Source organism: Lithobates pipiens, unplaced genomic scaffold (genome assembly GCF_037356315.1).
Source record: "Lithobates pipiens isolate NorthernLeopardFrog02 unplaced genomic scaffold, aLitPip1_a1.2 Scaffold_16, whole genome shotgun sequence".
Taxonomy (NCBI): Eukaryota; Metazoa; Chordata; class Amphibia; order Anura; family Ranidae; genus Lithobates; species Lithobates pipiens.
The window spans coordinates 310,165,107-310,190,260 of record NW_027507748.1 but is presented as its reverse complement, the minus strand read 5'-3'; the positions used below and the strand labels follow the sequence as shown (position 1 = coordinate 310,190,260).

General features: G+C 43.2%; 1 protein-coding gene across 2 annotated transcripts in view; it reads left to right on the top strand.

Annotated features, from left to right (window-relative positions):
• The window catches only part of LOC143982692 (omega-hydroxyceramide transacylase-like), a 75,933-nt gene that overhangs the window by 7,097 nt on the left and 43,682 nt on the right, over nucleotides 1–25,154 (top strand). For both annotated transcript variants that reach the window (XM_077481621.1, XM_077481622.1), the window contains one exon: nucleotides 14,584–14,816. In XM_077481621.1, coding sequence (XP_077337747.1) covers nucleotides 14,584–14,816 — 233 coding nt within the window. The remainder of the gene's footprint in view (nucleotides 1–14,583; nucleotides 14,817–25,154) is intronic.

Below are 25,154 nucleotides of genomic sequence, written 5' to 3'. Positions count from 1 at the left end.
TGCTTTGTACAAGGGTGAGCCTCAGTATATAAATGTTTGTTCAATGTTGATTACATACGGCCAAATTTTAAGCTAACAAGCATGTCAATGACTTGATCATATGAACTCATGAATAAGAAGATAAACACAGTTGTATATTCTTCCAAATTCTTTTCTGAATACTAACTTTCTCCCCTTTTGACAGTTTGGAGCTGGTATTTAATCTGCTTATATTTTGCCTTTCTCAGCATCTCCCTACCCCCTTCATCAACATGTCAGTTCCATTTTTTTTCAAATAATACCTTCCTGCTTTCATTACATTCTTTATTCTAGCCCTGGTGATGTCATCACTGGGTCTCTGCAATGCAGGTAGGTCAAGGCTGGTTGGAGGTGCTGTAAATAGGTTCCTGATAACATCACAGCACCCTGTTTCAGACTGCTTTCAAGAGGCCTTAGCACTGATGCAGTTGGCTGGCTCCTCGGGGGAATTATGCAAATATCAAAATGCCTCGATGGGTAAATGTAAATCTTGAGGGTTGGGTGTTCCTAGGCAGGCCACATTTGCAAACAAACTTCCCTGAGTAACACCCACATGTGATGTTGAACCTCCGTGATCGTAAGGCCTCATACACACGGACGTTTAAGAAAACTGTCTGTAAAGTTAGTACAGACGCCAGGAAAAAAGCAGTGTTAAAAACGCAATTTTTTAGTTTTTTTCACGTTTTGCATTGAATTTAATGCACGATAAACCGCGCTAGCTTTCAGCCGCCTTTCTGTCTCTGTTCAAAAATCAATGATTCCCTATGGGAGCCCATTGATTTGAATAGAAGTCGCATCAGGAGTCGGATCAAGATGATTGCCCGGTGGTTGCCAGGGTCTGCAGGCGGGGGGCTTATTGGAATCTGGGAGCCCCCTTTAATAAGGGGGTCCTCAGATCCTGGCACCCCACCCTATGTGAATGAGTATGGGGTACATCGTACCCCTACCCATTCACCTGAGGGAAAAAGTGTCAAAATAAAAACACACTACAAAGGTTTTTAAATTAAATTAATTTATTAGGCAGCTCCAGGGGTCTCTTTCAACTTCAGGGGTCTCTTCCGACTTCTCTGCACTCTCCGGCCTCTTCTCCCAGGCTCCTCTTCTATCTTCTGCCCACTCTTTTGCTAGCAGTTGCCCGGGGTCTCTTCAGACTTCTCCGGCCTCTTCTCCCGATGTCTTCTGCCGGGCTCCTCCGCTATCTTCTGCCCGCTCTTTTGTTAGTGGTGGCCCAGTATTCTCCATTGTTGTCTTCCTCCGATGTTGACTCAATGCTCCCTCCCACTGTAATGCAGTGTGCGCAACGACTTATATAGGCATGGGGTGTGGTCACTGGGTGATGTTATCCGTTGATCCCACCCCTTATGATGTCAACGACCCATCATGCTTGGATAAGGGTCTGGTATGGATCTTGGGGACTTGGGGCATTTTTATTTTTTTTGGTGTGGGGGTTCCCCTTAAAATCCATACCAGACCGAAGGGTCTGGTATCATCTATTGTCTTGGGGGGGGGGCAGGACCTCATGCAAATTAATTTTTATTTTTTCATTTTTGCGTGGTTACACCCTTAATATCCTCAGCACACAAGTCCCACCGCAAGTCGAATCATCTTGATCCGACTTCTGGTGTGACTTCTATTCAAATCAATGGGCTCCCATATGGAACCATTGATTTTGAATAGAGACGGAAACGCCGGACGAGGCTTAACACATCGTTAAGCTTTGTTAATTCGCGTTTAACACCTTTTGCTGGCATCTGACTTTTTACAGCTCTATCACTGGAGACTCAGAACGAGCTGGTCCTTGTTTTTTTTTGGAGCTTAAAAATGACCATGCCTGTTACAGCTCAAAAACGCCATGGTGTGTATGAGCCCATTGAATAACATGGAGTAGCGTTCTTAAGCAGCTAAAAAAAGCCACTGTAAAAACGTCCGTGTGTATGAGGCCTAAGAATTGAGATCTAGTGAATGAAAGGGCTGAGCCACGGACAGTCAAGCTGGGAAAGGAAAGAGTTAAATGATGCTGGAGTTGCTGAAGCGTCCAATGCACATTGTGTTTATGCTCACAGTATGCAGTGAAATCAGAGTAAGCAATTTCAGTACATGAAAGGAGCCTGTACGACTGTGCAAGACTGAAAGAAAAGTTGAAGTTCAGGTTTAGTGATTGGGGTTGCCACCTTTTCTTCAAGTCAAACACGAACACTCCAGCGTCGCACAGAAATTTTTGTTTCATACTATGCATAGATGTTGCTATTAAATAACATTTCTAATTGTATGAAGTTAATCACAAGAGTTCTCCCTTTACATCAGAGTGCGCAGAGTTCCCCCTTTATATCAGAGTGCCCCTCACTGTAAGGGAGAACTCTGGGGACGTAAAGGATACTCTGATGTACAGAGAGGACAATGATGTAAGGGGGAACACTCTGGCCTCTGGTGCTCTGAACCCTGATTTACCTTAGCATACTCACTCAGAGGCAGGAGAGAGAAGGGGGAGGGAGGATGGATGGTGAGCTCACTCACCCCTAGCCAGTCAACACCTCTCATCCAGAAGGGTAGGGGCGAGAGAAAGAGGTGCAGATCGGGCCCTCTCTCCTTTCCCATGTGTGTTTGGGGGGGGGGGGTTGTAAGTGCTGGCTTTGGACAGTGTGAAAGAGTGTAACAGACACTCTCAGCTTAGACAACTGCAGCCAGCAACCCTGCTGGGAAGCCATAGTCCAGTCTGAATAATGTGTCTGGGTCTCAGACAGCCTGAAACCCGGATGCATGATTCCAAACCCGAACTGTCCAGGTGAATCCCGAACATATGGCAACCCTAGTAGCGATACCCCCACAGGAGCTACTAGTATATTTGGGTCCTGTTTGTTACTGAGTCCTGGGCAGAGCACCACCCCTGCTGACACCACCAAAATACCTTGGCCAGGGAGCTTCCTGGCTGTCACACAAGGGGAAAAATACATGCACACTTACACAATAAATGATTGGATTGTACTCGGATCTGTGAAAAGAATGGCAGGCAAAGAAACCATTACATAGTTATTCAGGTTGAAAAAAGACACAAGTCCATCCAGTTCAACCATAAAAAAAAATAACATAAATATCGTACAACCCAATATACCCAATTCTATACCAACAGTTGATCCAGAGGAAGGCAAAAAACCCCAGCAAAGCATGATCCAATTTGCTACAGCAGGGAAAAAAATTCCTTCCTGATCCCCAGACAGGCAATCGTATTTTCCCCGGATCAACTTTACCTATAAATGTTAGTACCCAGTTATATTATGTACATTTAGGAAAGTAACCAGGCTTTTCTTAAAGCAATCTACTGAGCTAGTCAGAACCACCTCAGAAGGGAGTCTATTCCACATTTTCACAGCTCTTACTGTGAAGAAACCTTTCTGTATTTGGAGATTAAATCTTTTTTCCTCTAGACGAAAGAGTGCCCCCTTGTCTTCCTTGTTGACCGTAAAGTGAATAACACCAAGTTCACTATATGGACCCCTTATATATTTGAACATGTTGATCATATCCCCCCTTATTCTTCTCTTCTCAAGAGAGAATACATTTAGTTCCTGTAATCTTTCCTCATATCTGAGTTCCTCCATGCCTCTTATCAGTTTGGTTGCCCTTCCCTGCACTTTCTCCAGTTCCCTGATATCCTTTTGGAGAACTGGTGCTCAAAATTGAACTGCATATTCCAGATGAGGTCTTATTAATGATTTGTACAAGGGCAAAATTATATCTCTCTCTCTGGAGTCCATACCTCTCTTAATACAAGAAAGGACTTTGGTCACTTTGGAAACCACAGCTTGGCATTGCATGCTATTATTTAGCTTATGATCTACCAAAACCCCCAGATCCTTCTCCACTATGTATCCCCCCAGTTGTACTCCCCCTAAGATGTATGATGCATGCATATTCTTAGCCCCCAAGTGCATAACTTTAGCTTTCTCAACATTAAACCTCATCTGCCACATAGTCGCCCAATTAGACAGAGCATTGAGGTGCATTGAGGTCAGCTTGTAAATTGGAGACATCCTGTAAGGACATTATTCCACTGCATAGCTTGGTGTCATCTGCAAAGACAGAAATATTATACCCTGTACACACGGTCAGACATTCCGATGACAAAATCCATCAGATTTTTTTCTGACGGATTTTGGCCCAAACTTGTCTTACATACACACGGTCTCACAAAGTTGTCGGAAAGTCCGATCGTTCAGAACGAAGTGATGTAAACCACATACAACGGGACTATGAAGAGGGCAGTAGCCAAAAGATTTTGTCTCGTAATCTATTCTGAGCATGCGTGGCACTTTGTCCCTCGGTATTGTCTACACATGATCGGAATTTAAAACGATCAAATTTTGTTGTCGGAAATTTTTAGATCCCGCTCTCAAGCTTTGTGTGTTGGAAATTCCAATGGAAAAGGTCCAATTGGATCCCACACAAAATCCCATTTTGTATACAAAATTGGGGACAGATTTATGGTATTTTTATTATTATAATTATATATATTTTTTTTTTTACTAGTAATGGCAGTGATCAGCGATTATTTTGTTTTTCTACACTGATCGCTGTATAAATGTCACTGGCAGGGAAGGGGTTAAGTGTGTCCTAGGGAGGTGTTTCTAACTGTGGGGGGGAGTGGACTGACTGGGAGTACAGAGAGATCGCTGTTCCTGATCACTAGGAACAGACAGATCTCACTGTACTCTCCTGTCAGAATGGAGTTCTGCTTTGTTTACATTGTCAGATCCCCATTCTGCCTCTCTGAGGAGTGATCACAGGTGGACGGTGGAAATCACGACCGCCAGACCTGCGCATCGGCACCCACAGTGTCTCGTGCACAAAACGACGTACAGGTACGTTGTTTCGCACAATATGGCCACCCTGTATATATGTGGTGGGCGGTCCTTAAGTGGTTAAAGACATGCCCACCCATCCTGCAGGACTGAAGATGTAAAAGATAGCTCTCAGACTGGGAGATTTTTCCCCAAGTGAGCAAAAGAGGAGTAAAAACACAAGGCTAATTCACTCGTAGGCCCTTAGTCCAAAGAGACTACATTTAAGCCCCAGGATGTTTGACAAATCTACCACCCACAACTAAACTATGTATTGGGTTCTTCTGCCGGCTTAGTAGGGGCCCTTAAGTTGCACAGTGAAGGATGCAGTCCCATTAAGATGTGAAGAACTAGAATAATCCTTATTTGCACTGATTTATAGGGTATTGAGTCGCTTTATAAAAAAAAAGTAGGTGGAAGAATGTAAAGTGTGTTCTACTCCTTTAAGTGGATAAGTTGAACTTGAGCAACACACTGCTTCCTGGGATGGCTTAAGAAGTGTAGACTGCAGCAATAGATGGGCTATGGCACCTGCACAGACCTATACTGGAGAATGTCCTTGAACTTGAAATAACTTTAACAGAAAACACTCTTGCAGCAAGGGTAACATTAAGAGGATTTTGAACCCTGTTACCCGTTTCTTGTGCAATGAAGAGCGAAGCGGTGAACATCTGGCTGGGGGGCCCCCTTGTTGTTTGAAGATGTGACTGTGATGATGATGGCCTCCCGATCCTGCAGCGAACAGGTCTCCACCAGTCTGCCTTTCTCAAGATGACCGGTTTTCCAGTGGAATTTGCAGCATTATGGGGGGATATGGCCAATTTCAGGCCCTTGTGGCTCCAGACAGTTCTCATACACACTTCGTTCCAGAAGCAAAGCCTCTCTCTAACACCCCTCTATTTTCCCATGCTTTTGCTTAAAGTGGAGCTTGCTCAAACAAACAAAAATTAAAAGCCAGCAGCTACACACGAGGCTCCGCTCCTCTCTCCTACTGGCCCGGTGACAGGAGGAGGAGATAGCCCCATGGTGACGTCATGAGCCACAGCGCGGACTCCTGGAAGTAGGAACAGGATACCTGTCAAAGTAGTTTAGTCTCAGCTTCACTGTGGTGAAAAATTCTGCTTCCACCATACAAATCCCAGCAGTCTCTGCACTCCTATATTAGGACCGTGGTGAGCAGAGCTGCTAAACACTGCCATTTTGTGGTCAAATACAAATCTGCATTGCTGTATTTGTGCACAGTGTTGCACAGGTTTAAAGTAAAAGTGACTCTTCATTAAAAAATATCTTAACTCTGTAAGATGTGCCCAAAAAATGACAGCAGTAACGTGGTCTACCTGCAGTGGATCTTTTTCTTTTTACGGATTTACTAGGTCTTATTCTGCACTGTCTCTGGGCTTTTTTCCATGTCAGAGCCTCCACAGAACAGTGAGCAGCACAGTAGTGATATTAAGGAATCTCACTGCAAATCTTCTAGTAGTTGGAGGCGACAGTGCCCTAGATCTCACTCTGCATATATACTGTATAGCTATGAGGCTCTAGGTACAGTTGTGCCTAAGAACATTAGCATACAAGGAAGCTTATTGCTATTTTTTTGGGGGGGGGAATCCAGACAAAGTGTCAATTTTTTTTCAGGGCCCACTAACAGTGGTGGGGGGATGCTCCATTTTGGGGGGAAACAAGCCACCCCCCCCTCAGTTTGGTCAGTCAGTCAAACCCCCCCCCCCCCCCACCACCCCCCTTAGGGAATACTAATTTACTATTGTCCCATAACAGGTTGGGCTTGGGGTGTAGCCTCGGCCTCTAATTATGTACTTAAAAAAAAAAAAAAAAAACATTTGAAATCCACGCATCCGGTGCCTTGCATGTAGATTAGAAGCTGGGCGTATGTATTAGGTGGGGCGGCACCCCTGCACGCCCCTAATGGAGTGGCCGCCACTGCTCACAATTTTTTTACATTGCGGACTACAGGGCATTGCACTTGCTTTATTGGTGGCGTGTTGCAATGCCATTCATTTTCTTTTTTTTTAACCAAAGATTTTTATTAATTTTTGAGTACAAGTAAATTAAAGAAACAAGCCAGTATACAATAATGTCAATACATTGCATATTCAATAGGACACTATGTTGTAGCTATTATTTCAAGTTCTAATAACAGTGACTTATACTAACATTAACTGGAGGGCCTGAGGGAGTATTGTAAATTGGAATAGGTACTACAAAAAGCCTGTCACCCCAAACGGGAGCAAACTGTGAGCAGGCTAGCTCAATATGATCTCAGGATCTATGGTTACGGCCCAGGTCTTGGCCAACAGTAGCAAAGTAAAGCATCCTAGTATAATACTATTACTCTTATCAAATGACACATTAACAGAGGGAGGAAAGGCTACCTGTGATTCAAGGATACAGGTAGGCTTGTATACCTAGTAGATGTGTAATCAGAAACCAAATAACCAAACAAACAACAGAAAAAGAAACAGATCAGCATTGTCATGTTCAATACCTCTGCAATATTAATATAATTTCACCAAAAGATACTATTAATTATCCAATACTCCAGTATGTCTTGTTAGTAGAATATCAACCCTAGAGGTTCCATTAAGATGAGGTCCAACTATCCCAGAATTTATGGAAGGTATTTGCTCTTCCTTCCTTATAGGCTAATAATTTTTCCATTAGGCATTGTGAGTTCACTCTATGAATAACTTCTGCTATGCTTGGGGGGGTGGCGGATCTCCATTTGGCTGCTATTGATATACGAGCCGCATAAAGAATGTTTACTACCACTTTCCGTTGTCTATATGGGAAAGAATCTATCCCCAAACTTAACAGTGCTAGTTCTGGGGAGAGGTTACACTTGGATTGAATCGTTTTCGATATAAGAGAGAAAACGTCTCCCCAAAATTGTTTCAGAGCCTTGCATAGCCACAGGACATGTAGTAGATTACCTGCGTGATTGCAATGTCTCCAGCATAAGTGAGAGAGAGCCGGGTTCATGGTGTGTAGACGCATTGGAGTTAGGTACCATCTATGGAGGATCTTATGGGAGTTATCCCAATGATCTACACATGCCGAGGATCTATTGTTATATTTAATAGCTGCTAACCATTGTGGAAGAGCAAAGGATCTACCTATTTCCGCCTCCCACTTGCGCATAGATGGGAGTTTGGAATGCATGGTATGGAAGTTGGAAAATTTGTAGCACAGTGATATGCCTTTAACATGTGGACCACTTTTGTTCCTTAGGAAATCCCAAATTTTTAAAGGTAGTACTATAGATGTAATTGGATTTTTCATGTGGTAGTGTTTAATTTGTTGTATCATAAAGGTGTCTAATGCGGTGAGTTGCCGTAATTCATCAATGGCATAGTGGATGCCCTTTTGTTTCCAATGATGTGTAGAGAAGTTTTCTATAAGGTAAGCATATGTTGTCAGGGGTATATTAAGGGTATGGAGAGTTTCATCTGGAAATGTATGTTTGGTTAACAGGGACCAGGCTTCTAGCGTTGCTTGGATCGTTGGGTAAGCCGGAATATGAGGTCTATGGTTAATGTTGATTGCCATCAGTAATGCTGTAAGGTCATGCCCTGGAGTCACTTCATGTTCTATGCAGGACCATAGTTTATCCTCTTGACACGAGAACCAATATTTTAGTTGATCCAGTAGTGGGGCCTGATAATATGCATAAGCATTGGGTAGGCCTCCTCCACCTATTTTTCTATGTTTGTATAACGTTGCTAAGGCTATTCTGGGCTTCTTATTTTGCCATATATATTTATTCAGGTTTGAGGCCAATTTGGAGAAGAACTTTTGTGGTATGGGGATCGGAAGGGCCCTGAAGAGGTAGAGTATCTTGGGAATAATTTGCATTTGATAAGCAGCTATCCGGCCAACCCAAGTGAGGTGAATTTTGGAGAGCTGGGAGAGTTCTACTTGTATTTGTGCCAGGAGAGGCTGGAAGTTGACCTCATATAGTTTCGAGGTAGGATATGCCAACTGGATACCAAGATAGGTAATGGACGGTGAATTTCAGTTACAAGAAAATAAGTTTTGTAGTCTACGTTTTCTGTCTTCAGATATATGCAGGGGAAGGGCATAGCATTTAGTGGTATTAATTTTATAATACGTTATTTTACCAAATTCATGTAGTATTTCCGTGGCTTTGGGCAGAGAGGTTTCAGGATTGGTTAAAGTTAGAATGATATCATCAGCAAATAGTCCAATTTTGTGTTCTTTCTGTCCTATTTGAAGACCTTTTATGTCAGTAGTAGTTCTAATAAGTTCAGCTAGGGGTTCTATGACCATGGAGAATAATACTGGGGATAAGGGACAGCCTTGTCGGGTTCCATTGGTAAGGTTGAAGGGGTCAGAGAGCATACCTGAGGTGTATACCTGAGCAGTGGGGTTTGTATAGAGGGACATAATCGCAGAGTGGACAAAACCTCTCAGTCCAAATTTGGAAAGTGTTTCGGATAGATACTGCCAGTGCACTCTATCAAATGCTTTTTCCGCATCGAGAGCAACAAATATACTGGGCGTCTTATTGATTTCCACGTACGTCATCAGATTAATCATCCTTCTCGTACTATCTGGGGCCTGTCTACCTTTGACAAATCCTACCTGATCCAATCCAATAAGAGCGGGGTCACTGTCATTAGTCTGTTGGCGAGTGCTTTGGCATAAATTTTGAGGTCAGTATTTAACAAGGAAATGGGTCTATAATTCTGGGGATGGGAGGGGTCTTTTCCGGGTTTTGGTATTGTCACTATTATAGCTTGCAACATTTCTTTGGGAAATGTACCAGTTTGTGCGGCTAAATTGTAAATCTCTACTAATCTGGGAGTGAGTATTTGCTCAAATGCCTGGTAATATTCAGCCGAGAAGCCATCCGCCCCCGGGGATTTATGTTTAGGTAAATTTTTAATCACCGCCTGTATTTCGGCCTCTGTAAAGGGTGTGTTCAGGTGTTGTAGTGATTCCTGATCCAGAGAGGGTAGGGCAATATTATGCAGAAATGTATTAATGTCTGCCAATGTGGGTTGGTGAACTTGTTTATCTTAATTCAAGTTATATAACGATTCATAAAAATCTTTAAATGTGTTGGCAATGTTTTTGGGGTTGTGATGTGGTTGGTTGTCAATATGATGTTTAAGCACCGAAATATTAGCACGGTTCCCCCGCTTCTTTAGTTGTGAGGCCAACAGTTTGCCAGCCCTGTTGGATTGGGAATAATATGTTAGTTTGAGTCTTTTAAAGTAGATGTCATAGTCATGTTGTAATATTTGTCTAAGTTCCTCTCGACAGGAGTTTAATTGCTGCAGTATGGAATGGTCTGCTGTGCGTTTATGTTCCGATTCTAGGTCAGAGATTTGAACCTGCAGTTTTGTAATGCGTTGCGACTTTTTTCTCTTTTCTCTGGCAGCAATTTGAATCAATGTGCCCCTGGAGACTGCCTTGTGGGCACACCAGATCATATTTCTGGGTGTTCCCGGTTGGTCATTCAATCTAAAATATTCTTCAAGTTTAATTTTCATTTCTGACTGAATTTGAGGCTTGGAGAGAAGGTAAGTATTATTTCGCCATAAGGGCACAGATATTGATTGATGTGAGTCGGTTATTTCGATCGTAATTGGGGCATGGTCAGACCATGTAATATTATGAATATTAGCTTTTAGTATGCTTTGTAACAGATATTTGTCGGTGAGAAAAAAATCAATTCTAGAATAGTGTCGATGGGCCGGCGAATAGTATGTGAAATCTCTTTCTGTGGAGTGGAGGCATCGCCATGGGTCATACAGCTCTTCGGATAGGCAGTACTGTCCCAGAGAAGGTCTGTGTCTCCGCCCCACAGAGGAGGAATCCATTGCTTCGCTCATAAGCATATTAAAGTCCCCACATATCAGTAAACTACCCTTTTGTAATATTTTAGCTTTTTGTACTGTCTTACAAATAAATTTCATCGATTTCTTATTAGGTGCATAAAGATTTACCAAGGTATAGAGTTTGTGATTGAGTTCAGCAATAATAATAATAAACCTACCACTACTGTCTATCAATTTGTCTATGAGATGGAATGTAATGGAGTCTCTGATGGCAATCAAGACACCATTATGTTTGCCAAAGTCATTCGCCATAAAGATGTGCGGATATTTATTGTGAGAGCATCTGGGGGGATTCTGACTTGAAAAATGCGTCTCTTGCACGAATAGAATGTCACATTTCTGTTCCTGAGCCGTCTTCCACAGTGTTCGTCGCTTGAATGGGCTATTGAGTCCTCTAGCGTTGATGGATAACATTTTAATGGACATAGCTGTTTTCGGAGAAGCCTAGTCGATATCTAGTGGTGAAATCGGATAAGCGCAATGTAAAGAGAACATTTTCCAAAGCAGAGGACTGGAACAATGGGTATGCCAATGCAGGCATAGGAAACATCCAAGAACCTGGATGAGTCAAACACAAACTGTTTAAAACTAAAAAAGGAAAATTAGAGAGAATCATAGTCAATCGAATGAATTTGGGATAATCCCAGAAACGGAATTGGGGAGAAATAGTTCTGATACAGTCCAATACAGCCGAACATCAGGAGTATACTGTTTCAATTGGAAATGGCGTGTACTGCTGTAGTGAAGACGAGGGATATTGTCACCTCCATTTCAGGAGAGGCGATCAAACTGGAGACTAGCCTGCTCCATTTTCCCTGGCATTTGCGATAATCAATAGAACTAGGCCTGGAGGTGGCAGGGCTTGAGGAAGTATGGCAAGCATCTTTATGGATCAGTCCCCATCTTTGCAGGAGCTCCAATCCAGACTCCAGAGACTAAATGGTAAACCATTTTCCTCCACGTTCAAGCAAAAGTTTCACAGGAAAGCCCCATTTGTACAAAATTTTATTATTTCTTAATGCTTTAGTGATTGGAACCAAGTTGTTCCTGGCTTTCATGGTGGCTTGTGAGAGATCAGCGTAGATGGCGATCCTTGAATACGGATCAGGGAGGGTATTATGTTGTCTGGAAACTCTCATAAGTTGGTCTTTCACGTGGAAATAGTGAATTCGGGCAATGACGTCTCTAGGCACCGTGTCAGGGAGATGAGGTGGTTTCTGTAGCCTGTGTGCCCTATCTATGATGACATCCGCAGGTGTGAGGGATGGTAAAGCCGTTTTCATCAGTTGTTGGAGGAACGGACGCAGTTCAGCAGGCTTTACTGATTCGGGGATCCCCCGAAACTTTACGTTGTTCCTGCGTGACCTGTCCTCGAGGTCGGTGACCTTTAGGCGAAGGGCCTTAAGCTCATTTTCTAAATCCATATGCGCATCTACTAATTCATTATGAGCCGCAGAGAAATCGCTCATTTTTGTTTCCACATGGAGGACTCTGCCACTCAGGGCCTTTATCTCTTTGTGCACTGTGCGGGAAACCTTTGTTATGTCTTGCTGTATAGCCCCCCTCAGGGTGAGGATCATATCTTTCATAATAATATCAGTCAGGGGCTGACCAGAGGCAGGAAGAGCGTCTAGTTTCTGAGTATATACATCAGACTGGTCCATCTCCTGCCCTTCATCCCCCAGCACACCTCCTTCTTCATCTGGAGAGCAGAGTCTCCTTTTTTGTTTCAGGGGACTATTGGAGGCTGACAGGGGAGATAGCGGGGTAAAACTGCTATCAAGGGACTCACCATCCCCCTGAGTTGCCGCGCCACTGTGATGAGGAAGCAGCCGTGAGGTAGAGTGTTCTGCACCGGCGCCATCTTGGATGGTCCCGGCCGGGATCGCGGAGTAAAAATCCGTCAATTTTCTGGGTCCCTCTCTGGTTTTTCTCTTGGCCATCACGAGGATTACAGTGATCTCATCTTCCGCCGTGGATGTGAGCCGGTTTAGGCTGTCACACACTGCTGTGAGTCGCTTCTATTCTCCTGATGCGACAGAGCTCTTCTCTCACCGCACCATTCACTCCGGCCGCCAGCTCCAATGCCATTCATTTTCAATGACATCTTAATGCATTGCTCAGTAGAGTACAACATACTGCAGCGCACCATGTACCTTGTTTTATGCATTTGGCAGTGCAATCTAAATGAATAGACTGCATTAACCCAACACACTTTACCACACCTAACCCAATGCACTTTAACACATACGCATTAATGCATTTCAGTTTAAAAGTGTGAATAAGGGAAAACTGAAATATATATGCCTTGTGAAAATGCTATTTGCTTGACTGTTATGCTGGTCCAGTTGTTTCAATACTTTGAGTGACAGACCCAGAACAAGCATTTGGGCAGTGACATTAGTAAAGTCAGAACTCCTGAGCTGCATTCAAGGTCTGTGAATTGTAAAATGGTAAACCCATTGGTTGGGTTTGCAAGAAGGAGTTAAATGCTAACATTTGGAGCATGCATTTTAAATGGCACTTCATGAGTAAGCAAGTGGCACGTATTCCACTGAGTCCACCTAAGCCTTAATAAGGATTTCAAATCTTAGCAAAAGGGGGAGTGTGTTTTTGTACTTCAGGCGAGAAGCTTTACCCCAGCCAGTGAGCTCATTCAATAATTGTTTTTTGCATTAGATTGTACAAACAAGTCTTTAAATCCCATCTTGCGGATATGTTGATTTTGTAAGTAGAGTGGTAAAGCACTGTATATCATAAATTGTAATTTTATTTTATTTAAATATTTGTTACCCCCTTTTTTTACTTTTTTGCATCCCTGTGCTGCAGATCTTCTGAAGCAACTTCATGCATGCACTCTGGTAAAGGGAACATGGTCTTTTGACCAGTCCTGTGATATCATGGCTCCTCTGATTGCCCCACATCAGTGGTAAGCAGTCCTTACCATAGCACTAAAGGGTGTAATGGGGTGTGTGTGTGCTAGTGTGTGGGTGTGTGTGTGATTCGTTTCTGCCTGTTAGCCCAGGCCAGTGTGATGATGCACCCACAGAGGTTGTGCCCATGACAGCCTGGGCTCACAAGCAGGTCTTAAATGACACTTGCCATCCTTCAACCCAGAAGTTGTCAGGGAAAAGTAGTGGAATCTGTTTACCAGAGTTTTTAACGCTCCAAGCAGAGGCAATGTAATGCTTACCAACCATGGATGCCCAAACCAACCACGGAATCTATCTCTTCCCTCACTGAATACATGATGTTGGCTTGCTTTGTGTAATCTTTCCAACTTGGCTATAGCTCCTCCACTGACGCATTTCACCCATGTTGTGGGGATGCAATAGATTTGACTGAATGAAAAGACAGTGGAGTGGAGTGCGAGCTGAATCCTTGCTGTGTAGTAGGTGGTGGAAGAGGATCTGGAGGGCAACACAAGAACATGGAGAGGGTGGATAGTAAACTATGTATAATTTTGGAACACTGCAGTGTGGGAGTGGGAACACTTTAAAAAATGTTGTTTAGTGTTTGTTTTAGTGCTCAGGTCTAGCAATGATGCCACAACTCCCATTAGCATTAACACTATTAATACCAGCTGCAACAGAGGAAAGCAGTGATGAAGCACTGGCAGGGTAAGTATCTCTAAGTTGGGGAGCCCCTTTGCACTATACTGTCACTTTGTCATGCATGAGTAAGGTGACATTGCCTCCTAACATGTTATCAATGTTAAAACCTATATAAGATTTTAGTGAGTGGGTTTACATATACTGTACCTTAAAAATAACTCATGATGTGCTATAGCTCTTTACTGTTCACTATATATAATGTACTTCATTTTTTCCTTATTTTCTGTTTTTCAGATGAACTGCAACAAATATTCAGTGATGCAGCCAATGAAGCTAGGAAGTCCATTCTTGGGCCATTTTATCCAAGCTTTAATCTACATACCATTTTAAAGGAAACTCTGTCTAGATGTGTGCCAGAAAATGCACATCACCTAGCAAGTGGAAGGCTTCATGTTGCTCTTACACGACTGTCAGATGGAAAAACTATACTGGTCTCTGATTTCAACTCCAAGGAAGAAGTTGTACAGGTAGAAATATATTATGCTGCCCTGATGTGATGTATTTGTTTTGTACAGGCTACACAAGTTTTAAGCTAATTTTATTATATTAGAAAATTGTATTAGAAAATTTGAAGTGTGTGTGTATATATATATATATATATACTTTCTGAGGCCTTAGGCAAAACTTAGACATGAGGCCCCACTCACGCCCATAATGGGAAAAATATTATAAAAACGATAAAAATTAACTGTATGAATGCATATATTAACTTAAATCCTATGAACTATGAATTCACAGTTTCTATAAATTTCTCTAGCCAATTATTCTTTAATCAAATATCATTAAACATAGGGTGGGTGGGTATATATGTTACACGCACACAGATATAGATCAAATTGTGCAGCTGCCTTCTCATTATCCTTTGTGCTGTCTCATAAATGTGAAATTAATTTGTCAACAAAGTATAAAACAAAAAAAAAAGTAATTTTACAACATATTCTAAAACATAACCTGTTTAATGCAACAAGTGATTTTTTTACAAAAATGTAAAACATAAAAACATATAAATATGTAACTTTGCATATTTGCTCAGTAGTGCATGGAACATAAAAGGGATAAAGTGCAATATTTTTCAAGTAACAAAATAACTCAGTTTCTTGTATTCTTTAGCAAAATTAAAAAAAAAAAAAAAAAAAAAAAACTTAAATTGGAACTTTAGTCAGAAAATTAAGTCCTGCTATCCTGTGCAGCCAAAGAAGCTGCTTCTGTTTGATCTGCAACTACCATGGTGCTGCTCCAACAAATGCCTGTCAATTCTGAACAGGTGAACAGGTGTCTGTTTAGGGTGCCTGCAGGAAAACAGCCTGGTGTAAGAGTGCCCTATTAGATTAGACTTATACCAGGGTCCTTTCTCAGGCACTTATTGAAAGCCAATCAAAACAAAAACAAAAAAAACCTTTGTTTCAATATACAATACCACAATATATGTGCTAACTATAGTTGGGGCTCATACACAAACCCCCTGGGAAGTTTTAACAGTAGTACATTTTTTTTAATGTTTCAATATCAGAAGTTTCAAAACATTCGCCTACATTTTGCAGTTGTAAATTCATCTATCACAGATGAATAATTTAATTTTGAAGCCAGATCACGTTCAATGGACAAAACTGCTAAGGCAGATAATCTCTCTTGGCTCATAGTTGATCTTAAGTATGTTTTTATTAATTTTAGTTTTGAAAAGCTCCTCTCAGCTGATGCAACAGTAACTGGAATTGTTAATATGACTCTTAATGCAACATAGATGTTTGGATAAAGTTAAATTGTTATCAATGAGGTATTTTAAGGAACCGGACATATCCAATTTTGGAGGTACAGTACGCATACACATTCGTAGCTCTTCATACAATTCCAGACCTCTTATGTCAGAATCAGAAGAATTGTGTAAAGTAAGTAGGGCTTCAAGTTCTTTGCAGTCTTCTAATAAGTCTTTCTCAGATTTCATGCATAAAGAGGAGATATCATATAAAAACCCAAAATTGCTGACATAGCTTTTTAAACCTTCAAAGCGAGGCTCAGCACTAGCACAAATCTTGTCGACAATAACATTGAAATATTCTGCTCTAAACCTGTCTGCAGGGCTTCATCTGGACACTCATAATCAAACATTCATTTGGTACTGCGTATCCTGCACTGTCCAAATTCCCTTGGAATGTCCATTTCTTCAGCAATTTCTCTGGCAGTAACAATGGCAGAATTAAAGCCATTTTGGCGATATTCTTTCAGCCAGCACAGGAAGGCCTCCAAATGTTTTACTGCAGTGTCCAGCTGCATACAAGCCTTTTGCCACACCTTGCTGATAAGGTTGATTTTTACTAAAATCTCATACCATACAATTAATGACAGAACAAACTCGTATGACAAAATTTCTTCTTTTAGTGAATTACATTCACTACAGAAAGCAGGATCAGCATTCATCTGTGTCATCTCTTCCAGGCGCTCAGCGATTTCTTTTAGCTGATAACGGACAGCCTTTACACTCTCGACTCTGCACTCCCATCTGGTTTCTGACAATGGCTTGAGGGTAATATTTACCTTCTCTTTTAAAATTGCCCATCTATTGGATGAGCCAGAAAACAATGTGTAAAGTCTTTGCAAAACCCCAAAAAATAATTTGGTTTTACACAAGATGCTGCTGCATCACCCAGAACCAAATTCCAACTATGACAACCACAGGGTGTAAAAAAAGCTAAAGGATTGATATTTAATATCCTAGTTTTTACACCACTTTTCTCCCCTCACATGTTTGCTCTATTGTCATATCCTTGACCACGGCAATTTTTGATGTCTAAACCTGATTCCTCAATTTCCAGCAGTATGGTTTTAGCTAACTCTTCAGCTGTCGTTTTCTCAACTGGTAAAAATCCAATAAAATGCTCTTCAACATCTCCTGATTTTTCATCAACATGTCATAATACCACAGTCATCTGTTCAACATGGCTCACATCCCTAGTACAATCCAGAATTATGGAATAATATTTTGCGTGAAGAATCTTTTCAATTACTTTTTGCTTGACAAGTTTGGCCATCAATGAGATTAGTTCATTTTGTATGTATTTTCCCAAGTAATGGTTGTGAATAAGTTTCTCTTCAATTCATTGCAAGTGTTCACGAAGAACAGGATCAAACCTTGCACAACGCTTTATCAGATCGATAAAATTGCCACTATTCTCTTCCTCTAAATTATCTCTGTGTCCTCGAAATGGCAAGTTATGGCATGACAAGAATTGAACAGTGGCTATAAGCATTTCCAGAATTTCATGCCAACGTTGCTTTTCCAGGAGTATTTGCTTTTGCACAGATGCATCAATAGTGGTCAGAACTGTGTTCATGCAGACCAAGACGATTGCTCAGGTTCTTCCAGTCATTGCAGCCATTAGACACTAAAGCGCTCCCTAATGGTGAGAATAAATGACAGGCAAAACAGAAAACACAGTCCTTGCTTTTGGAATAAACTAACCAGCGCCTGTCTTGTGTTTCTTTGTTGCTTAGAACCCTGGTGTAATGAAAGGTAGAAAAATGTCTTTTTCCACTGTCTAATGGAAAAGTTACCTTTTCTTCCCTTACTGGTCCTTTCTGTATAAAACAGATTCTGTCTTTATCTTCCACTGGAAAAGTCCATTCTCCAGGATCATAACTTAGAGGCTGTTATGTAGATTCTGGTTGCTCAGAACCTGAAACAATAGGGTTTTCTTGAATTCCTTCTTCTGCGCTACACAAAATGGTATACAATTCAGATTCAGCAGAAGTGCTTGGCTGTGAATCATCTTCTCTTTCAGTCAAAACCATTGTCTCATGTTCAAGCTCAGGCACCTCTTGACTTGTACTTATCTTGCCTGTCTTCAAAAACGTATGCATAGAGCCACGTAGCGCTTGTCTACATTCCTCAAAAACAATATTCTTTTTTCTTTTTTGGTGACCAGATTCAAATTTTTCGCCCTTTGTCACGTTCTCTTCCACTTATGTGCTGCATTAACTGAATAAAAACATATTAAAACATTTTTTTTTATTGAAAACTAATGTAAATTCTGCTAATCTAGTAACTACACACAGTGTAGTAACACACAATTTTAGAACAAAATAAACAAAATGGTAAAAAGACCAATGTGGGAACAGAATTTAATTAATTGAAGTGATTCCTGCTTCTGGTCTCTCAATTGGTCAAACTGTTTTCATGCTAAATCACTTTCTGTTGTCACACCCTTTATAAGCAAACAAATACACTGATTAACAAGGATACTTTTATAATGAGTTTTTCAGTGTATATTTGAAAAAAAGCTAAGAGGCAGTCCAATCCAGTTAAAGAGGAGCTGCACCTAAAAAAAAATATTAAAAGCCAGCAGCTACTAATATTGCAGCTGCTGACTTTTAATAAAATCACACTTACCTGTCCCAGGTTCCAGCGATGTCGGCGGCAGATGACGAGCGATCGCTCGTCTCGCTGCTGCCACCGCCGCCATCCTCTGTCAGGGAATCGGGAAGTGAAGCATGACGGCTTCACTGCCCGGTTCCCTACTGCGCATGCGCGAGTCGTGCTGCACGTCTCTTATGGTCCCCCGCTGTGTCTCTGGGAACTGTGTGTTTCCCAGAACACAACGGGGGGGGGCGGGCGGAGCATCTGCGGCGGTCTGGCCGGAAGTGGGTGCAGTTACCTGGATTATCCAGGTAACTGCACCCCCCTCCCCCCTGAAAGGTGCCGATTGTGGCACCGGAGGGGGGGAGGGATCAGATTAGCGGAACTTCCCCTTTAGGGTGAAGAACCGCTTTAAGAGGTAGTCCGATCTGTGGGACCATCAAACCCAGCTGAGAGACAGTCAAACCCAGCTGAGAGATAGGCCAATCCAGCTATGGCACTTTGACAATCCAATCCACCAAAGAAACAGTCCAAACCAGCTAAAGGACAGTCCCAGTTAAGATACAGTCCAATCCAGCTGAGGGACAGCTATGGGAGTGTGACAATCCAATCCACCTGACAGTCCAATCCAGCTGAGGGACAGTCCAATCAGATGAGGGACAGGTCAATCCAGCTATGGGAGTTTGACAATCCAATAAACCTAACAGGCAGTCCAATCCAGCTAAGGGATAGTCCAATCCAGCTTTGGGACTGTGACCGTTCAATCCAGCTAAGAGACAGTCCAATCCAGCTAAGGGACAGTCGGACCCAGCTGAGGGACAGTCGGACCCAGCTGAGGGACAGTCGGACCCAGCTGAGGGACAGTCGGACCCAGCTGAGGGACAGGCCAATCCAGCTGAGGGACAGGCCAATCCAGCTGAGGGACAGGCCAATCCAACTATGGGAGTGTGACATTTCATTCCAGCTATGGGACTGTGACAATCCAATCCACCTAAGAGACAGTCCAATCCAGCTTAGGGACAGTCCCAGATAAGGGACAGACCAATCCAGCCGAGGGACAGTCCAATCAGATGAGGGACAGGTCAATCCAGCTATGGGACTGTGACAATCCAATCCACCTAACAGGCAGTCCAATCCAGCTAAGGGATAGTCCAATCCAGCTATGGGACTGTGACAGTTCAATCCAGCTATGGGACTGTGACAGTTCAATCCAGCTATGGGACTGTGACAGTTCAATCCAGCTATGGGACTGTGCCAGTTCAATCCAGCTATGGGACTGTGACAGTTCAATCCAGCTATGGGACTGTGACAGTTCAATCCAGCTATGGGACTGTGACAGTTCAATCCACCTAAGAGACAGTCCAATCCAGCTAAGGGACAGTCCCATATAAGGGACAGTCTGACCCAGCTAAGGGACAGTTGGACCCAGCTGAGGGACAGTCCAATACAGCTATGGGAGTGTGACATTTTAATCCAGCTATGGGACTGTGACAATCCAATCCACCTAAGAGACAGTCACAGCCACAGCGCCTAGAGGCGATTCAGTTCGCATTGTGCGCTATACAAGTATTTCATTCATTCATTCAGTCCAATCCAGCTTAGGGACAGTCCAATCCAGCTGAGGGACAGGCCAATCCAGCTATGGGAGTGTGACAGTTCAATCCAGCTATGGGACTGTGACAACCCAATCCACCTAAGAGACAGTCCAAACCAGCTAAAGGACAGTCCGACCCAGCTAAGGGACAGTCCAATCATATGCGGGACAGGCCAATCAGATGAGGGACAGGCCAATTCAGCTATGGGACTGTGACATTCCAATCCACCTAAGAGACAGTCCGACCCAGCTAAGGGGCGGCCCAATCCAGATGAGGGACAGGCCAATCCAGCTATAGGAGTGTGACAGTCCAATTCAGCTATGGGACTGCGACAATCCAATCCACCTAAGGGACAGTCCAATCCAGCTAAGGGGCAGTCCCAGCTGAGGGATATAGTCATAGTCCAACCCAGCTGAGGGACATAGTCCAACCTATCCAAGCCAGCTAAGGAACAGTCCCAGATAAGAGACAGCCCAGCTAAGGGACAGTCCAACCCAGCTAAAGGACAGTCACCGACCTCACATCCATGATACAAGAGATGGTCAGAGACTGTGTATGGACAATGATACAGGAGATGGTCAGAGACTGTGTATGGACAATGATACAGGAGAAGGTCAGAGACTGTGCGGACAATGATACAGGAGACGGTCAGAGTCTATGCAGACAATTATACAGGAGACGGTCAGACTGTGCAGACAATGATACAGGCGATGGTCAGAGACTGTGCGGACAATGATACAGGAGATGGTTTTATTATGGTAATGACAAGCAAACTCTTACCTGGCTAACACGGTATCAAACGTTGGAGCCACTGACAGGGTGCTGACAGACAATCATGCAGGAGATGGTCATAGACTGCGGAAAATGATACAGGAGATGGTCAGAGACTGCGCAGCTATGATACAGGAGATGGTCAGAGACTGTGTGTGGACAATGATACAGGAGATGGTCAGAGACTGTGTGTGCACAATGATACAGGAGATGGTCAGAGACTGTACGGACAATAATACAGGAGATGGTCAGAGACTGTGTGTGGACAATGATACAGGAGATGGTCAGAGACTGTACGGACAATGATACAGGAGATGGTCAGAGACTGTGTGTGGACAATGATACAGAGGATGGTCAGAGACTGTACGGACAATGATACAGGAGATGGTCAGAGACTGTGTGTGGACAATGATACAGGAGATGGTCATAGACTGTACGGACAATGATACAGGAGATGGTCAGAGACTGTATGTGGACAATGATACAGGAGATGGTCAGAGACTATGTGTGGACAATGATACAGAGGATGGTCAGAGACTGTATGGACAATGATGCAGGAGATGGTCAGAGACTGTATGTGGACAATGATACAGGAGATGTCAGAGACTGTATGGACAATGATACAGGAGATGGTCAGAGACTGTGTGTTCACAATGATAAAGGAGATGGTCAGAGACTGTACGGACAATGATACAGGAGATGGTCAGAGACTGTATGTGGACAATGATACAGGAGATGGTCAGAGACTATGTGTGGACAATGATACAGAGGATGGTCAGAGACTGTATGGACAATGATACAGGAGATGGTCAGAGACTGTATGGACAATGATACAGGAGATGGTCAGAGAATGTGTGTTCACAATGATAAAGGAGATGGTCAGAGACTGTACGGACAATGATACAGGAGATGGTCAGAGACTGTGTGTGGATAATGATACAGGAGATGGTCAGAGACTGTATGGACAATGATACAGGAGATGGTCAGAGACGATGTGTGGACAAATGATACAGGAGATGGTCAGAGACTGTGTATGGACAATGATACAGGAGATGGTCAGAGACTGTGTGTGGACAATGAATCAGGAGATGGTCAGAGACTGTACGGACAATGATACAGAGGATGGTCAGAGACTGTGTGTGGACAATGATACAGAGGATGGTCAGAGACTGTACGGACAATGATACAGGAGATGGTCAGAGACTGTGTGTGGATAATGATACAGGAGATGGTCAGAGACTGTATGGACAATGATACAGGAGATGGTCAGAGACGATGTGTGGACAAATGATACAGGAGATGGTCAGAGACTGTGTATGGACAATGATACAGGAGATGGTCAGAGACTGTGTGTGGACAATGAATCAGGAGATGGTCAGAGACTGTACGGACAATGATACAGAGGATGGTCAGAGACTGTGTGTGGACAATGATACAGAGGATGGTCAGAGACTGTACGGACAATGATACAGGAGATGGTCAGAGACTGTGTGTGGACAATGATACAGGAGATGGTCATAGACTGTACGGACAATGATACAGGAGATGGTCAGAGACTATGTGTGGACAATGATACAGAGCATGGTCAGAGACTGTACGGACAATGATACAGGAGATGGTCAGAGACTGTGTGTGGATAATGATACAGGAGATGGTCAGAGACTGTATGGACAATGATACAGGAGATGGTCAGAGACTGTATGTGGACAATGATACAGGAGATGGTCAGAGACTGTACGGACAATGATACAGGAGATGGTCAGAGACTGTGTGTGGATAATGATACAGGAGATGGTCAGAGACTGTATGGACAATGATACAGGAGATGGTCAGAGACGATGTGTGGACAAATGATACAGGAGATGGTCAGAGACTGTGTGTTCACAATGATAAAGGAGATGGTCAGAGACTGTACGGACAATGATACAGGAGATGGTCAGAGACTGTGTGTGGATAATGATACAGGAGATGGTCAGAGACTGTATGGACAATGATACAGGAGATGGTCAGAGACGATGTGTGGACAAATGATACAGGAGATGGTCAGAGACTGTGTATGGACAATGATACAGGAGATGGTCAGAGACTGTGTGTGGACAATGAATCAGGAGATGGTCAGAGACTGTACGGACAATGATACAGAGGATGGTCAGAGACTGTGTGTGGACAATGATACAGAGGATGGTCAGAGACTGTACGGACAATGATACAGGAGATGGTCAGAGACTGTGTGTGGATAATGATACAGGAGATGGTCAGAGACTGTATGGACAATGATACAGGAGATGGTCAGAGACGATGTGTGGACAAATGATACAGGAGATGGTCAGAGACTGTGTATGGACAATGATACAGGAGATGGTCAGAGACTGTGTGTGGACAATGAATCAGGAGATGGTCAGAGACTGTACGGACAATGATACAGAGGATGGTCAGAGACTGTGTGTGGACAATGATACAGAGGATGGTCAGAGACTGTACGGACAATGATACAGGAGATGGTCAGAGACTGTGTGTGGACAATGATACAGGAGATGGTCATAGACTGTACGGACAATGATACAGGAGATGGTCAGAGACTATGTGTGGACAATGATACAGAGCATGGTCAGAGACTGTACGGACAATGATACAGGAGATGGTCAGAGACTGTGTGTGGATAATGATACAGGAGATGGTCAGAGACTGTATGGACAATGATACAGGAGATGGTCAGAGACTGTATGTGGACAATGATACAGGAGATGTCAGAGACTGTGTGTTCACAATGATAAAGGAGATGGTCAGAGACTGTACGGACAATGATACAGGAGATGGTCAGAGACTGTGTGTGGATAATGATACAGGAGATGGTCAGAGACTGTATGGACAATGATACAGGAGATGGTCAGAGACGATGTGTGGACAATGATACAGGAGATGGTCAGAGACTGTGTATGGACAATGATACAGGAGATGGTCAGAGACTGTGTGTGGACAATGAATCAGGAGATGGTCAGAGACTGTGTGTGGACAATGAATCAGGAGATGGTCAGAGACTGTGTGTGGACAATGATACAGGAGATTGTCAGAGACTGTGTGTGGACAATGAATCAGGAGATGGTCAGAGACTGTGTGTGGACAATGAATCAGGAGATGGTCAGAGACTGTGTGTGGACAATGAATCAGGAGATGGTCAGAGACTGTGTGTGGACAATGAATCAGGAGATGGTCAGAGACTGTGTGTGGACAATGAATCAGGAGATGGTCAGAGACTGTGTGTGGACAATGAATCAGGAGATGGTCAGAGACTGTGTGTGGACAATGATACAGGAGATGGTCAGAGACCTTGTGTGGACAATGATACAGGAGATGGTCAGAGACTTTGTGTGGACAATGATACAGGAGATGGTCAGACTGTGTGTGGACAATGAATCAGGAGATGGTCAGAGACTGTGTGTGGACAATGAATCAGGAGATGGTCAGAGACTGTGTGTGGACAATGATACAGGAGATGGTCAGAGACTTTGTGTGGACAATGATACAGGAGATGGTCAGACTGTGTGTGGACAATGATACAGGAGATGGTCATAGACTGTGTGTGGAAAATGATACAGGAGATGGTCAGAGACTGTACGGACAATGATACAGGAGATGATCAGAGATTGTGTGTGGACAATGATACAGGAGATGGTCAGAGACTGTACGGACAATGATACAGGAGATGGTCAGAGACTGTGTGTGGACAATGATACAGGAGATGGTCAGAGACGGTGTGTGGACAATGATACAGGAGATGGTCAGAGACTGTACGGACAATGATACAGGAGATGGTCAGAGACTGTACGGACAATGATACAGGAGATGGTCAGAGACTGTGTATGGACAATGATACAGGAGATGGTCAGAGACTGTACGGACAATGATACAGGAGATGGTCAGAGACTGTACGGACAATGATACAGGAGATGGTCAGAGACTGTGTGTGGACAATGATACAGGAGATGGTCAGAGACGGTGTGTGGACAATGATACAGGAGATGGTCAGAGACTGTGTATGGACAATGATACAGGAGATGGTCAGAGACTGTACGGACAATGATACAGGA